General features: G+C 40.2%; 1 protein-coding gene across 3 annotated transcripts in view; it reads right to left on the bottom strand.

Annotated features, from left to right (window-relative positions):
* The window catches only part of CEP170 (centrosomal protein 170), a 180,733-nt gene that overhangs the window by 144,858 nt on the left and 18,503 nt on the right, over positions 1 to 17,372 (bottom strand). For all 3 annotated transcript variants that reach the window (XM_075267759.1, XM_075267758.1, XM_075267757.1), the window contains exon 2: positions 7,979 to 8,124. In XM_075267759.1, the coding sequence (XP_075123860.1) occupies positions 7,979 to 8,083 (105 nt within the window). In that variant the 5' untranslated portion in view covers positions 8,084 to 8,124. The remainder of the gene's footprint in view (positions 1 to 7,978; positions 8,125 to 17,372) is intronic.

The following is a 17,372-nucleotide window of genomic DNA, read 5'->3' on the forward strand; positions in this document are numbered from 1 at the left end:
AATTGGTCCAAACTGGGCTGGTTAGAGGCTCCCTCCACCATGAATTGGTCCAAACTGGGGTTTTTAGAGGCTCCCTCCACCATGAATTGGTCCAAACTGGGGTTTTTAGAGTCTCCCTCCACCATGAATTGGTCCAAACTGGGGTTTTTAGAGTCTCCCTCCACCATGAATTGGTCCAAACTGGGGTTTTTAGAGGCTCCCTCCACCATGAATTTGCCCAAACTCTGCTGGTTAGAGGCTCAATCCACCCTGATTTTCAAAACAAATGTTGGTGCCAACCTCAACTTACTACAAGGGCCAAATTCACTGCTGGTGACAAGCTCTCCTCACTGCAAGTGCCAAATACACATGTTTCAAGGTGTTTTCCTACTGTCAGAGAGGTGGTATTGAGTGTGTAAAGTGTGTAGTTGTTAGGCTGTGATGTTGGGGTAATAGAGGGTCTTTGGTGTGTTAGATGCCCCCAGACATGCTTCCCCTGCTGTCCCAGTGTCATTCCAGAGGTGTTGGCATCATTTCCTGGGGTGTCATAGTGGACTTGGTGACCCTCCAGACACGGATTTGGGTTTCCCCCTTAACGAGTATCTGTTCCCCATAGACTATAATGGGGTTCGAAACCCGTTCGAACACACGAACATTGAGCGGCTGTTCGAATCGAATTTCGAACCTCGAACATTTTAGTGTTCGCTCATCTCTAATTGTCTACACCTTAAGCTATTATTTTTAATGTATATTGTATATGAATCTGACATTGAACATGAGTTTTAGGTGCAAATATGTGTTTTAGAGCATTTTTTCAAAAAATGTATTGTGTTTGTCACAAAGTTGCATGAAGGTGGATGTGGCTATTGATGACCCATTAAGACATTTGTAATTTTCAGGTTGTCTACTGTCAAAAAATATATAGAGTTTAGTGGTTCACTTACTTTTCATGGTGTGTAATCCCTACAATTTATAGGATGATAATTTTTTAACCTTTCCAGCTTCAAAGCAGATTTCTGTTCCTTCCAGGTCTGGTGATTTTCTGAAGACATGTGCATGCAGGTATAGGTCATAGTGATATGAATGAACTCTGCACATGTTGAACTTTTATTTTTAGGAGGTTTGGTGCATTTAATTTTTTGTTTGGTTTCTGCTTTTAGCAACTAATATACATGTATTTGCAGTTTTTCATAAAACATTCACTTTAAAACAAAATTGCATGAAGGCCCCTGTTCGTATACAATACGAAGTGGCATTCTGACAATGCTGAAGGTGTCTGCTTTAAGAAAATATATAGGGTATGTGGGGGGGGGGGGGGGAGGTTGGATGCTTTTTTAATGTTGCAATTTAAGTTTGATTTATCCATCTAAAAACTGTGAAAATTGCTCTGGCTACTGGAGGTGCAAAATTTCCAGAGACCCCTGGCAGTGAAAGGGTTAAGTGACAAGCACATTGAGACGCTTTAACTTACACAAGTGGCTTTGAGATTGTTTTTTCATCACACATTGTACTTCATGTTATTGGTAAACAATCAATATTTTTATACGTATTTATTTCTTTAAAAAAAAATAGGAAATTTGCTGGAAATTTGGAAAAAAAAAAACCATAAATAAATATTATCTAAAATATCTCTGCTTTAAATTGGCATAATGTTTAATCGTCATTTAACTTATTTTGAATGTTAGAAGGCTTTCAGGTGTAACAGCGATTTTTCAGATTTACAAGAAAATTCCCCAAATTAATTTTTTAGGGACCACTTCAGTTGTGAAAGGGATTATAAAGGACTATCCGTCGGCGTCTGAATGAAAAGGTATGGTAGGATACCCAGGAAGACCCCACTTCTTACTCAGAGACATAAGAAACCTCCATAAATTGCCCCATTTTCCAAACTGCACCCCTCAAATAATTCGAAACAGCATTTGGGATGTTTGTTAACCTTTTAAGCATTTCATAAGAATAAAAATAATATGGAGGGGAGATTTAGACATTCCTTTTTTTCACTAATACATTCATTTAGACCTAAAATGAACACATTTACAAACAGTTAATGGAGAAAATGAATCTGACAGATTGTTATGCAATTTCTCCCGAGCAAAGAAATACCACATATGTGAGTGTAAACTGATCGTTGGGAACACGGCAGTGCATGGAAGGGAAGGAGCAACACCGGACGTTTGAAAAGCAGATTTTGCTGGAATAATTTTCAAGTGCAATGTCTCATTTGCAGAAAGTACCAAAACAATGGAAACTCCAAAAAAGTGACCCCATTTTGGAAACTACAACCCTCACAGAATTCATCAAGGGGTATAGTGAGCATTTTGACTCTACAGCTGTTTCACAGATTTTACTAACATTGGGATGTGTAAATGAAAAATTACTATAACATCACTTTAATCCCAATTTTTTTTTCATTTTCACAAGGGGTTAAAAGGAGAGAAAGCATTCCACAGTTTGTTAAACAATTTCTCCTGAACACAGCAATACCCCATATTTTGCTTCTGGATGGCAGATTTTGCTGGAATAGTTGTCAGGTGCCATGTCGCATTAGCAGAGCCCCTAGAGTACCAATACAGTGGAAACCCCTGAAAGTGACCCCAATCTGGAAACTACACACCCCACAGAACATACCAAGGGATATAATAAGTATTTTTACAGATTTTCACAGATTTTGTTAACATTGAGACATGAAAATGAAAAATGACGTTTTCCAATAAACCATCAATTTATCCCCATGGCGGAGTTCAGAATGGAAAAAGCGCTATTCAGCTTTTGGACAGCATATTTTGCTGGATTGTCATTTTCACCTCTCACAATCAGCTACAGTGTTGGCCAAAAGTATTGGCACCCCTGCAATTATGTCAGATAATACTCATTTTATTCCAGAAAATGATTGCAATCACTAATTCTTTGGTATTATTATCTTCATTTAATTTGTCTTCAATGGAAAACCACAAAAAGAATTATCAAAAAGCCAAATTGGATATAATTCAACACCAAACATAAAAAAGGGGGTGGACAAAAGTATTGGCACTGTTTGAAAAATCATGTGATGTTTCTCTAATTTGTGGAATTAACAGCACCTGTTAATTACCTGAGGCACCTAACAGGTGGTGGCAATAACTAAATCACACTTGCAACCAGTTGAAATGGATTAAAGTTGACTCAACCTCTGTCCTGTGTCCTTGTGTGTACCACATTGAGCATGGAGAAAAGAAAGAAAACCAAAGAACTATCTGAGGATTTGAGAAGCAAAATTGTGAGGAAGCATGAGCAATCTCAAGGCTACAAGTCCATCTCCAAAGATCTGAATGTTCCTGTGTCTACCGTGCGCAGTGTCATCAAGAAGTTTAAAGCCCATGGCACTGTGGCTAACCTCCCTAGATGTGGACGGAAAAGAACAATTGACGAGAGATTTCAATGCAAGATTGTGCGGATAAAGAACCTTGACTAACATCAAGCAAGTTCAAGCTGCCCTGCAGTCCGAGAGTACCACAGTGTCAGCCTGTACTATCCGTCGGCGTCTGAATGAAAAGGTATGGTAGGAAACCCAGGAAGACCCCATTTCTTACTCAGAGACATAAAAAGCCAGGCTGGAGTTTGCCAAAACTTACCTAAGAAAGTCAAAAACTTTTGGAAGAATGTTCTCTGGTTAGATGAGACAAAAGTAGACAAAAGGCCTTCAAAGAAAAGAACACGGTCCCTACAGTCAAATATGGCGGAGGTTCATTGATGTTTTGGGGTTGCTTTGCTGCCTCTGGACTGCTTGACCGTGTGCATGGCATTATGGAGTCTGAAGACTACCAACAAATTTTGCAGCATAATGTAGGGCCCAGTGTGAAAAAGCTGGGTCTCCCTCAGAAGTCATGGGTCTTCCAGCAGGACAATGACCCATAACACACTTCAAAAAGCACTAGAAAATGGTTTGAGAGAAAGCACTGGAGACTTCTAAAGTGGCCAGCAATGAGTCCAGACCTGAATCCCATAGAACACCTGCGGAGAGATTTCAAAATAGCAGTTTGGAGAAGGCACCCTTGAAATCTCAGGGACCTGGAGCAGTTTGCTAAAGAAGAATGGTCTAAAATTCCAGCAGACCATTGTAAGAAAATCATTGATGGTTACCAGAAGTGGTTGTTCGCAGTTATTTTGTCTAAAGGTTGTGCTACCAAGTATTAGGCTGAGGTTGCCAATACTTTTGTCTGGCCCATTTTTGGAGTTTTGTGTAAAATGATCAATGATTTGACTTTTTTTTTTTTTTTTTTTTATTCTCTTTTGTGTTTTTCATTGCAAGCAAAATAAATGAAGATATTAATACCAAACAGTTTGTGCTTGTAATCATTTTCTGGAAGAAAATGAGTATTATCTGAGAGAATTGCAGGGGTGCCAATACTTTTGGCCAACATTGTATGTATTCATTTATAGATAATAAATTATAGCAACACTTGGGGGTTAAAAATGCTCACTGTACCCCTGGATAAATTCCTTCAGGGGTGTAGTTTCCAAAATGGGTTAACTTGTCAGGGAAATCCACTTTACTGTCGTTTCAGCTCTGCAAAAGTGTCATAACGTCCAAAAACCAAACCATCCAAGTCAGTGCTGCAAAAAACTTCTGTGCCCAAACAGCACCCACATATGACATTACGTACGTTATCCAGGGTACACCAGCGTCATACATGTGGCATAAACTGCAGTTTGGGCACACAACAGGGTGCAGAATGGAATAAGCGCTATGCGGCTTTCAAGTACAGATTTAGATGTTTGGTGTCTGTATGCCATGTCATATTTGTAGAGCCTGTAAGGTACCAGAAAAGTGGATTCCCCAAAAGAGTTACCCCATTTTGAAAACTGCACTTCTCAAAGAAATTATCAGGGTGGTGTAGTCAGCATTAGTATCCCAAATGGGAATGCACAGCGGATGGTGAAGAGTGAATATGAAAGCTGTGCAGAGTGCATTGGGAACACCAAATTCCCTACTATTTCCCCAGTAGCTCCCATTATTGGGAGGGGGGTCACTTCTGGTATATTTTACTTCATAAGCTCTAAATCTGGGGTGTCCCCTGATACATGCCCGCAAAGCTTATACATTCCCTTCTAGCCGCAGCCAGTAGTGTTCTAATGATTTGGTGATTTGGGGGGGTTTTGTCTTCACATTGTACAAGTTTTTTCTTTATTTTTCTGGTGATGTAGTCACATAAGGACTTGTTATTTGCGGGGTGAGATGCATTTTGTAATGACACCATTTTTGGGTGCCTGCAACTTATTGAATACATTTTATTAACTCTTTCTTGCTAAATTTACAAAAAAAAACAAAACAATTACTGTATATACTCGAGTATAAGCCGACCCAAATATAAGCTGAGGCCCCTAATTTTACCACAAAAAAAACAGGGAAAACTTATTGACTCGAGTATAAGCCTAGAGGGGAAATGCAGCAGCTACTGGAAAATTTTAAAAATTAAAATGGTCGGAGTTTTTGGGTGCAGTAGGTGCTGGGGAAGGGGAGGGGTGTTTTGGTTGTCTGACTGCCCCTTCCCTGAGCTTGAGGACTGGGGTTTTTTCCCCCACTTGGAATTCAGCTTGGCTGAATATAGGGTATCTGCAGTGCTCCTATTAACCCCTTCCCGACAGAAGAGAAGCACTGCAGGTACCCTATATTCAGTAGACCGGGCACTTTCAGACACAGGGATACCTGATGTGCATGTGTTTCACAGTAATTTTCTACTTTTGTATGTATTCTAGGGAAAGGAGTGAATTAGAACTTCTATTCTTTTATTTTTTTTTTTAAAGCTTCTTTTTTTCTCCTACTATTGTATGGGAGATTCTATACATTGATATTGCGGCTGGTCATAGAACTCGCGAGTATAAGCTGAGGGGGGGCTTTTTCAGCACAAAAACTGTGCTGAAAAATTCAGCTTATACTCGAGTATATACTGTACCTTTTAAATTTTTCACCATACAGCGTACAGCATAAGTAACGTGTTACTTTTATTCTGGGGGTCGGTACGATTATGGCGATATCTCATTTATATTATTTTTTTATGTGATACTAATTCTGCAGAACAAAAACACATTTGGGGGCATACATCAATGATTTTTGCTTCTGAGATGTGTAACATTTTTATTTTTTGATTGACAGTTGGCTGAAGGCTAATTTTTTGCGGGACAACCTGTGCTTTTTGTTGGTACTGTTTTGGGATACATATGACTTTTCGATCACTTTTCATAACGTGAGATGGCGAAAAGTCATTACTTCCTATGCAGACACAGGATCAATCAGGTAACGGGGCTTGTAGCAGTCTGGGGTCACTGGCCGGGCTGCAGATTACAGATACCAGCACCCCCCCAATCTCGCCACAGGGGGCTTCCGGCAGTACCAGCAACATGGTGGAACCCCTTAGATGCCGCGGTCATGTTTGAACATAGCATCCAAAGGATTAAAAGCTCCGACGGGAGGTTATGGAAAAGGGTGTTAGCTGTCAGTAACAGCTAACACCCACCTCCGATGTTGCCCGCTCAGATAGTGTTATGCTCTGGTGCATCACGTACCAGGTGCCCAAGACGTAATAGTACGTCCAAGGTTGTTAAGGGGTTAAACATGCCTAGATTGCACTGAGAGAGCACTACTGGCACATATGGAGGGGGAGGATCTAGGTCCATTTATTTATTTTATTTATTTTTTTTTTTAACAGTTTTCCCTATTCCCCTTCCCTGGACCCCCTCCACTTTGCCTATTGGCCAGGCATTCTTCACAGAGCTCTTTCTCACCTGGAGAAACCAAGGAACACTGTGAGAATAATGTTATTTGATTTCTACAGTGCTTTTAACATCATTCAGCCAGGGCTACGGAGAGACAAGCTGGACCTTGTTGGAGTGGACCATCACCTCTCCAACTGGATCCTAGACTACCTCAACAAACCAACTTCAATATGTGAGAGCTGTGGCAGTGTGTCTGACACTGTGATCTGTAGTACAGAGGCACCACAAGGTACAGTTCTTGCCCCTTTCCTCTTCACACTGTACACTTTAGGTGCAAAAGTACTCCGATGACTCTGCAACAGTAGGCCTCATCACAGACGGAGACGACAGGGAGTACAGAGACTTAAACTGGGGTTTTGTGGAATGTTGCCAGCAGAACCACCTCAGGATTAATGCTGAGAAGACCAAGGAGATGTTGGTGGACTTTAGTAAGAGGAGAAGTGCTCCAAATCCGGTGGACATCTAGGGGACAGGCATTGAGATAGTCAAGACCTATAAGTACCTGGGTGCTCTCACTAATAAGCTGGACTGGACTGATCACCTGAATGCACTGCACAGAAAGAGTCACAGCAGGCTCTATCTGCTCAAGAGGCTTAGGGCCTTATTCAACTCTGTGGTAACATCAGCTATTTTCTTCAGAGTGGCCTGCTGGGGGAGTAGCATACCAGCCAGCGACAGAAATAGACTTGATAGGCTGATTAGAAGGGCCAGCTCTGTCCTGGGGAGCCCCCCGGACCCAGTACAGGTGGTGTGTTATAGAAGGACAGTCCGTGGTGAGTTCCATGTTAGCGTATAATTCCCATCCCTTGACTGAGACTGTGATAACACTGGGCACTACTGTCAGTGACCGACTGCTTCACCCCAAGTGTGAGAAGGAGCGCTATCTGAGGTGCTTCCTACCATAGACAGTCAGGTTGTATAATCAACATCACGCTAAGTGAAAATCACTCCGTACAAAGAACTAAATGATCCTGAAGTCTCTCTTTTTCTTTTTAGTTGCTATGACTCCTATCTGCTATTCTGAGCTTGTATGTGTTCTTTTATTGTAATATATTACAGTATTATCCATGCTTCTGTAACACACTGAATTTACCCATGGTGGGACTATTAAAGAATTATCTTATCTTAATAAAAGAAAAAATACCAATAAAGTGACATTATTATATAGTTAATTTAGGGGCCTTGCTTTACAGAAACCAACAGTTTATATATGGCTGCTTTAGGCAAAAATATGGTTGAAACTTACCTGTAACATAAGCTCACAGTCATCTCTTCCAACAAAAATCATTTCCCTTGGTAGTCTATGCCGTGTCCCTCCAATGCTCACCAAAAACCAAGATGTTAAGCTCATCTTTAAAATTCTCTTTTTAATCCTTCATATGTAGAAATTTTCTAAATAACAAAAGAAATAGAAAAAATATATTTTAGAAATAAGTAAGTACCCACCTTGCATTCAGTTTACTGACAGTTGCTTAAGGAAAAAAGTATGTTCGAAGTGAAAAGGAAGCTCTATGGATATGATTTAAGAGTACATTGGGTACTTTTTTAGTTCATATTGTGAGAAAGTGAAGGGTGTGTTTTGGGAGAACAAGTATCTTCCAGCCAGGCAGTTAAAGGGTGTGTGGTATAAACCCACAGCAGGTAGGTCAGGTGACTAATTAAGATCTGATATAGGCAGTGTGTCAGAACTAGGAAGTGTGGCACTACATTGAGGAAACTGACTTGTGTTGTCTGTACATGCAAACAAGGTAACTGTGTGTCAACCATTTGAATAACCAGAGCAGGAGTCTGGAAGCAAGGCTCTTGCATAGACATGGAACATTTTTTTTAGTAGGTAGTTCTCAGCCGAGAAGGCTTTACTTTTGTTTGTGCCCTTGTAATGGAAACTGTTTATGCATTTGCAAGTGAATAAATACCAATGGAGTATGATCCAGTCTCCGTGTCCCCGTTTCCTGCACTGCTATAAAGTATCTACCTGAGCGATTCCTCACAATATATAAGCAAACCATAGTGCATAACATTATGTGACCACAACACTGGAGTCCTAAAATTCAACTTTAACCAAGGGCAACATTTGTTTAGCACAGAGGTTGTATGTTTCTTTGACACAGCCCAAATAAAATACTGGTGAGTTACATGGGTTAAGCCACGAAGATTATAAATCCTCTACCCATAGGACAGAGCATAAGTAGCTGATCGACGAGTGCTGTACTTCAGATATCTTCACTGGGGAAAGATCTAAAATATTAGTCTGTAAATAGTATTACAGAATTTGTTAGTATATGCAAGTGAAAATCACCAGTGGCAGCTACCTGCCCAGTGAAGTGGCTGGAAGAGCTACTTTCAAAGGGAGCACTACATTTTTACAGGCACAGTAAAAATAATGTTCTTGCTATTTTGTGGACTTTTTTTTTTTTTTTTTTAGCCAAAGGGAACAAATTTTGATCTTGATCATGCCATGGGCATTTTCAGATATTTTCCCTTTTTCAAAAGTTTTAAATTATACTGGGGAACAATTTAACACAATTTCTGATTAGTTTGCTTTTGAGCTGTTTTATAGGCATGCTGGTTTCAAAACTGTACTTAGTTTGCCTCTACCATGTCAAGTTTTTTTTCTCTACAACTTATAAGCGAAAATTTGTACCTCAATACGTAATTACTGTTCGATAAAAAACTATTTGTATGAACACAATTTAACTTGCAGTAACTATTATAGCCTTTGTATGAATAAAATTATTCTTTGTAAACAGTATATTTGGTAAGTTTTCACTTTATTTTCCTTTACATGCAAAATTTGTATGACTTTTGAAGATATCCTGTAGCTTAAAAAGTTGACGTGATAGACAAAAACTGCGGTTATTTTTGGAGCCAGAGGCCAAAAGTTAATTGAAAACAAGTATAGATTTAAGACAGCGAAATTGCTGTTCCCCAGTGTTATATATATACCGTATTTTTCGGACTATAAGACGCACTTTTTTTCCCCCAAATTTGGGGGGAAAAGAAGGGTGCGTCTTATAGGCCGAATGTGGCGCCTGGCATCCGCTGTAATAGAGAGGCGGAAGCCGGCAAGTGATAGATGCCATTACAGGTGCCGGGGCCTGCGACATCGCTGCCCTGCCCTGCATGAAGCCAGCAGCAGGAGGAGTGATGCTATTCCGCTCCTCCGTCCCCCCCGCCGCTGGCTTCATGCAGGGCAGGGCAGCGATGTCTCAGGCCCCGGCGTCTATCCCTCCCTGGCATCCGCCTCTCTAGTACAGCGGATGCCGGGTCAGTATCAGCGGCCCCTTCCCCCCCGGGGCCGGTCCCCACCGGCCCCGTACCTGTAAAGTTGCAGGCCGGCTCCTGCGCGGCGATATCGCAGGAGCCGACCTGTTCGGGTGACAGCCGGGAGCCTAATGAGGCTCCCAGGCCTGTCACTGCTATATATTAGTATTGCGGCTGGGTCTATGACCAGCCGTAATACTAATAGACAGAATGTCTATTAAAAAAAAAAAAAAAAAAAGCTTTAAAAATATATAATAAAATATGAAATAAATAAAAGTTCTAAATCACCTCCTGTCCCTAGAATATATATATATATATATATATATATATATATATATATATATATATATATATATATAAAAGTAGAAAATCATATATCATAAACCACCGGGTTTTTTTTCAATAAAAGGTGATCTAAGCAATAGATATTCCCCAAAATGGTATAACTAAAAAGTACTTCTGGACCCGCAAAAAAAAACACTCTATGCATCCCCGTACAGCTGCAGGGTCACCTGTCAATGTGGCCTTGCAGCTGTTGCAAAACTATAACTCCCATATATTAAATATTTTACCAGTTTTTGCTTCAAAATTTCTTTTCCCTATTTTCCTCCTCTAAAACCTAGGTGCGTCTTATAGTCCAGTGCGTCTTATAGGACGATATACGATATATATACATATATATATATATATATATATATATATATATATTATTTTCTTACTTCAAATCATATATGCCTAGCAAGAAAAAAAATATTCATCCTGGAATTTGCTGAGTCATTCAAACTATCTTAGAGGGATCTTCAGACATGCCAATTTCTGAGGATAATTATTTGTTTAAAAAAGAAAATTTTGATAACAATAAATAATAATAATAATAATAATAATAATAATAATAATAATAATAATAAAGAGGAACAGGCTGCCCCTTTCTCTCTGGACAGGGAGAGTTTGTTTTATTTCACCAAAAGAAAGGCTACAGTCCTTCCTGGGAATTCAGTCTTTAAAGGGGTCGGCCGCTTTCAGAACAATATTGACAAACAAATGTACAAAAAAAAGATATACAATTTTCCAATATACTTTTTGTATCATTTCCTCACAGTTTTCTAGATTTCGGCTTGCTGCCATTCATTCTGTTACTTCTAGAGGATAAAACTCTGACCATGGTCATGTGATTTACGGTCCATGGTCATGTGATGATTACACAGGTGCCACTCATTACAGTCACAGCACAATATTCAGACAGCGGCCTGGTAATCAGCTGTGCACCTGTGTACTCATCACATGACCATGGAACATAAATCACATGACCATGGTCAGACTTTTATCCTCTAGAAGTAACAGAATGAATGACAGCAAGACGAAATCTAGAAAACCGTGAGGAATTGATACAGAAAGTATAATGGAAAATTTTATATCTTTTTATTGTACATTTGTTTGTCAAAATTAGTCTGGAAGTGGCCAACCCCTTTAAATCCATTATGGATATGGAGATAGAATTAAAATTTCCACCTAAAAGATGAAATCTTGGTTCTAGGATTAAAAAATGTGTATAGATTAGATCCTGGGAAATGTGAGGGTCGAAAGTAATTTTTTCAGCAGATCATTCATATAGTCTCAAAGAGCCAATGGATAACAGAACAGATATTTTTCTGAGAAAAGCATGTGTAGCAGCTTTATCCAAATTCAACATAGCAGCCGTTTCTGTGTCCAGGGCTCTCACATTATGGTTAGGCCAGGTGGGAAGAGATATTCAAGATGGTATTCCAAAGGAAGCACTAATGAAACAGATTTATTCACTTAAGCTTGCTACAAATTTTTCTTCAGATTTTCTTTTAGATACTTTAAGATTGGTGGACAGTAAATAAGGTATACAGTAAAGTATGGTCTAATTATCCCTTAGTAGCAAGATTCTTCAAAACTACTAGGAACTTGAGGCTGGAGGTTAGACATCCTGTATCTGTCTGGGATTTAACTATTGTTCTCATTGCCATGACACCTTATCCATTTGAACGTATTCAAGACATACAAGTGCATCTCGATAAATTTAAATATCAAAAAATTATATTTCAGTAATTCAATTGAAAATGTGAAACACATATTATATTGAGTCAACTTTTTCAAGTGCTTTTTATGTTAATGATTATGGCCCCACCCAAACAGTATTTTATGGTCCACAGTAGGGTGTCCCTCCCCACACACTGTATTTTATGCTCCACAGTAGGGTCTCCACCCACACAGTATTTTATGCTCAATCATCCACCATTTTTGAAGCCTACAGATTAGTAATTGTACACGCTTCACAATAACCTCTGGGGCTGAAAATATTCAAGCATCTAAGGGCGGGTTCACACCTGCGCCCGGTCTCCACTTTGCAGGTTTCGGTTTCCTGCCCAAGAAACTGAACAGGAGACGGAAACCAGCAGGCAGTTTTCAAACCCATTCATTTGAATGGGTTTACAAAGTGTCCGCCCGTGAGCGTCTTCTGCTCGCCGCGGCGAAACCGGTAATTAAAAATTCTGCAGCGGTTTAAAGATTTTCTCTAACCATCTTAGTAGTGACAGTCTGTTGTCTTCATCGGTTGCCAACAGATACAACTACAAATGCAGAAACTTTCTATGGTCTGGGACTTGTCAAAAACCCAACAATGATTTTCTTATTGTAGCTCGGTGATCAGGAAGGGAAACTACATGTATGAGAAGATATTCCGGCCACAATAAGGAAATCATAGCTGATTTTCTGACCCTAGAAAAATCCTGCATTCATGGTCGTATCCATTGGCAACCGATCAAGACCACAAGACTGTGACCACAAGATATTTAGAGAATATCTTTAAAGAGGACCTTTCATCAGATTGGGCACAGGCAGTTCCATATACTGCTGGAAGGCCGACAGTGCGCTGAATTCAGCGCACTATCGGCTTTCCCGATCTGTGCCCCGGGGAAAGCGCTATCGGTCCCGGTACCGTAGCGCTTTACAGTCAGAAGGGCGTTTCTGACAGTCAGGAACGTCCTTCTCCACAGCAACGCCTATCGCGCTGCACAGTGTGAGTGTTCCTCCCCGCTCACACTCTACAGCGCGATAGGCGCTGCTGTGGAGAAGGACGTTCCTGACTGAGTGTCAGAAACGCCCTTCTGACTGTAAAGCGCTATGGTACCGGAACCGATAGCGCTTTACCTGGGGCACAGATCGGGAAAGCTGAATTCAGCACACTGTCGGCTTTCCAGCAGTATATGGAACTGCCTGTGCCCAATCTGATGAAAGGTCCTCTTTAAAACTCTGCAAAATATTTAATGACTTATATTTGCAAAAATGTTTAACTGTTAATTATCTACAAATTTAAAAATAACTATGTAAATGGGAATACCCCTTTAATACGGTTTCTAAATGATTATCTTTTCCCCATTAGATAGCTAGCTAGGTCCCATCTGTACTGCCACAGAACCAAAAAGAAATAGCAAAATTAAAGGCAAGACCCAATTTTGGAGCTCAAGGCAGCAGAACATACTCACCCAACGGAATTAACCCCTTCCCACCGCGGGCATTTTCAATTTTCATTTTTGACTCCCCCCTTTACTTCCAAACCCCATAAGATTTTCATTTTTCTGTTCTCAGAGCCAGATGAGGTCTTAATGTTTGCAGGACAAATTTTTCTTCATGATGCTACCATTTATTATTCTGTATAATGTACTGGGAAGCTGGGAAACAATTCAGAATGGGGTGGATTAGAAGAAAAAGTGCATTTGTGCGACTTTCTTATGGGTTCATTTTTACGGCCTTCACTGTGCAGCCAAAAATGACATCACCTATATTCTATGTTCTGGAGATACCAAATTTATATGGTTTGATTTACATTTTAACCCCTTTAAATCCAAAACCATGTTCAAGTTTTTTTTCTAAAAGTCGCCATACTCTGACACCGGTAACGTTTTTATACTTCCGTGTATGGGGAGTCTTTTTTTTTGCAGACCAGGTGTACTTTTCAGTTACAGCATTTTGGGGATTTGTTATTGCTTTGTTCACTTATTATTCAAATTTTTATCAGAGGCAAAACAGTGAAAAAGTGTCAGTTTTGGACTTTTTTTTTCCAGCTACGGCGTTTACCATAGGGGAAAAATATTTTCATAGATTTGTACAGCGGAGGATTTCGGACACAGGGATACCTAATGTGTATGTGTTTCACAGTATTTAACCACTTCAGGACTGGGCCAATTTGTGGTCCAGGACCAGACATATTTTAGGTTTATTTTGTATGTGCAGTTTTGAAGGCACATACAACATATTTACAACATTTTTATCATACACTGTCTACAAATAAGAATTTGGACAGTTCTTTCACCAATTTTTGATGGCTGCTGCAACCATTAGGGTTCAAGTCTGGGCTCTGGGCAGGCCAGTCCAGTCGCTTAACCTGATTGTCACTATATGAAGCCATGGTAGACCTCGCTACATGACAACTGATATTGTCATCTTCATCCTGGAAGTAACTGAAGGGTCTGTGGTACCCAACAATTACTCCTTTCTCAAAATCGGGCAACTCTGTATTTTGTGGCATCTTGCATGCGACTGATGCCAATGCTGTTCCCTACACGATATTTAATGGCGGAAGGCGTAACGTACCCAAGTATTTGCATGGGTGTCCAAATACTTATTTGTAGACAGTGGATATGTGTTATTCAGCTAATTTCTGCTTCTTTTTTCGGTGACTTATAGGGCTGTATTTTTATGTTAATTTTTGCATGTGTTTTAATTTTTTTTTATATATATCTGGGAAAATCATGTCTGTTTATCACTTTTTTTTAAAATTAAATAACACAAAGTGCTACTAAAAAAAACTTCACAAAATAACTAGCCTCTGCCCACGACTTCGTCTGCGTGTTGTTGGCGTTGATGATCTGCCTATTTCAGCAAATTGCTGCCGTCAATGGTTTGCCTGCTCTGGCGTTTCGGCAGCTCTTAAGCTGTCCTGCTGCTGAACTTGTTCCTCACGCCATGCCTTTGATTGTTCCGGCATCTCAGCAGCTCGCTGGGACGCCATATAATGAGCATGTTGTTGGCGTCGATGATCTGCATGCTCCGGCGTTTCAGCAGCTGTCAAGCTGGCCTGCCACTGAACTCGTTCCTCGCGCTGTGCCCATGATTGTTCGGGCATCTCAGCAGCTCGCTGGGACACCATATAATGAGTGTGTTGCTGGCTTTATCAGAACCCGAGATAAGTTGCTGCAAGAGCAGTTTAATATAGTAAGTGAACATAAATTCATAGCAGTCGTGAAGCCTTGTCATTTGTCATTATATTTTAATTGAGGTTACAAACTATGTGCCAAATTTAATTCAAATCCGTTCAGCCGTTTTTGTATGATTGACTAACAAACATCCAAACTTTCACATTTATAATATTAATAGGATTGGATTTAAAATATTTATAGGATAGGATTTTTCCTCTTTGCTACGGTAATTTTTATTTTGTATCGTCGGGTGGGGCTATAACCTTTAATAATGGCATTTTATTGGACTATTTTATTTATTTTATTTTTTTTTACTTTTCTACTTTTTTTTTAAATTTATTTATTTATGAAGTCATTTTTTTTTTTTACATTGTGTCCCCATAAGGTCAGAATAGACCTTTGAGGATATCTGATCACTTGTTTTTTTTTAATTGAATACTGATTTCCCCTGCTGTTTTAAGACTAAGGCTAGTCTTACACGGCCGTAATGTAAGTCCGCAAATGCTCCGCAATTGAGGGTTTTCAATTGCGGACCATTTGCAGACACATTATACTCAATGTGGCCTCTTACACCACCGTATATTTTATCCGTGGTGTGGCCGAGCCGCAACTGTGGTCCGCAATGTATACAACATGTCCGTAATGGCCATAAGGGCGAGTGCGGCAGCACACGGACGTCTGCGGAGTCTATGTTGACAACTTGGCAACTTGCGGACCGTACATTCAATACGGTCGTGTAAGACCAGCCTAATAGAGCTGATCTGTGCAGGCACCGATAGCAGGCATTAGTGCCAGGTGTCTGCTGTATAAAACACCCAGCATCGGGAAGGGGTTAAGAAATAATATGGGGATGTATGGAGAGATCTCAGGAGCTGAGCTCTCTCCATACAGGGCAGATACTGGCTGTGTACAACTCCTGGCAAAAATTATGGAATCACCAGTCCCTGAGGATGTTTAATTTCTTCAATTATTTAATTTTGTAGGAAAAAAAGCAGATCACAGACATGACAAAAACCTAAAGGCATTTCAAAAGGCAACTTTCCGGCTTTAAGAAACACTCTCTGATGCATTGACTTAAAGGATCCTTTCACTCAGACATGATTTTTTTGTAAGTACCACATCGGAATAGCCTTAAGAAAGGCTATTCATCTCCTACCTTTCGTTGTTTTCTCCGCGCCGCCGTTCGCCTACAATCCCGATTATTGTCGGTATGCTAATGAGTTCTCTCGCAGCACTGGGGGAGTCCCCAATGCTGTGAAAGAACTCTTTCCAGCACCGCCTCCTCTTCTTCAGGCGGTGGCTTGTAACTTCTAAGGCCTCGGGCCTTGGGCAGAGCAGACTGCGAATGCCCACAGGCCATGAGAAAATGGCCACTTGAACAGTATTGGAAGGCTATTCCGACGTGGTACTTGACCTTTATTCTGCCAAGCGCGTAGCTGCTACATACGAGAACGAAGCTGCTACATCCTTACTTCTAATTCCGATACCTCTGGACTCATATGGGGTACGAAGATAATTTTAGATTCATTTTAAAGATGAGAATCTCATCTTTAAAATGATACCAAAGTCTTCATGTTATCCCTTACAGTTCCGAAGCAATTCATTGTTAAAAACGCTATTTGGGATTGAGATCCCATTGAAGATCTCAATTCCCGACAGAGTTTTTAACAGCGATTCGGTCAAAATCTGTAAGGGTTATTATGAAGAACTTGGTATTATTTAAAGATGAGATTCTCATCTTTAAAATGAATCTAAAATTATCTTCATAGCCCAAACAGGTCCTGAGATACAGGACTCTAAATTGTCCACCCCCCATCTCAGGAAGCATCAGTGAACTGTAGCAAAAGGGGAGGGGGAGGAGGACCCTTGCAGGCTGCACAGAGATTCTTATCTCTGTGCATAACCTCTATGTGACCTCAGGAGTGGGGTAGCAAGCATTTGAGTCCCTGTTATCCCCTCTCCTGTCAATCAGAAACATACTATACTTTAGCACTCTGATTGATACATACAGGTATAATGTAATTCCTCCGGAGCCTTACTATTGGGGTATTCTTATGTAATACCCTCTGTGCATAACCAGGAAGTTTATTGGCACTGTGACCTAGAGTTTTACCATTGTCCAGGTCGCAGTACCCCAAAAAAAAGTTGCACCAA

This window comes from Leptodactylus fuscus, chromosome 3, assembly GCF_031893055.1.
Source record: "Leptodactylus fuscus isolate aLepFus1 chromosome 3, aLepFus1.hap2, whole genome shotgun sequence".
In the NCBI taxonomy this organism is placed as follows: Eukaryota; Metazoa; Chordata; class Amphibia; order Anura; family Leptodactylidae; genus Leptodactylus; species Leptodactylus fuscus.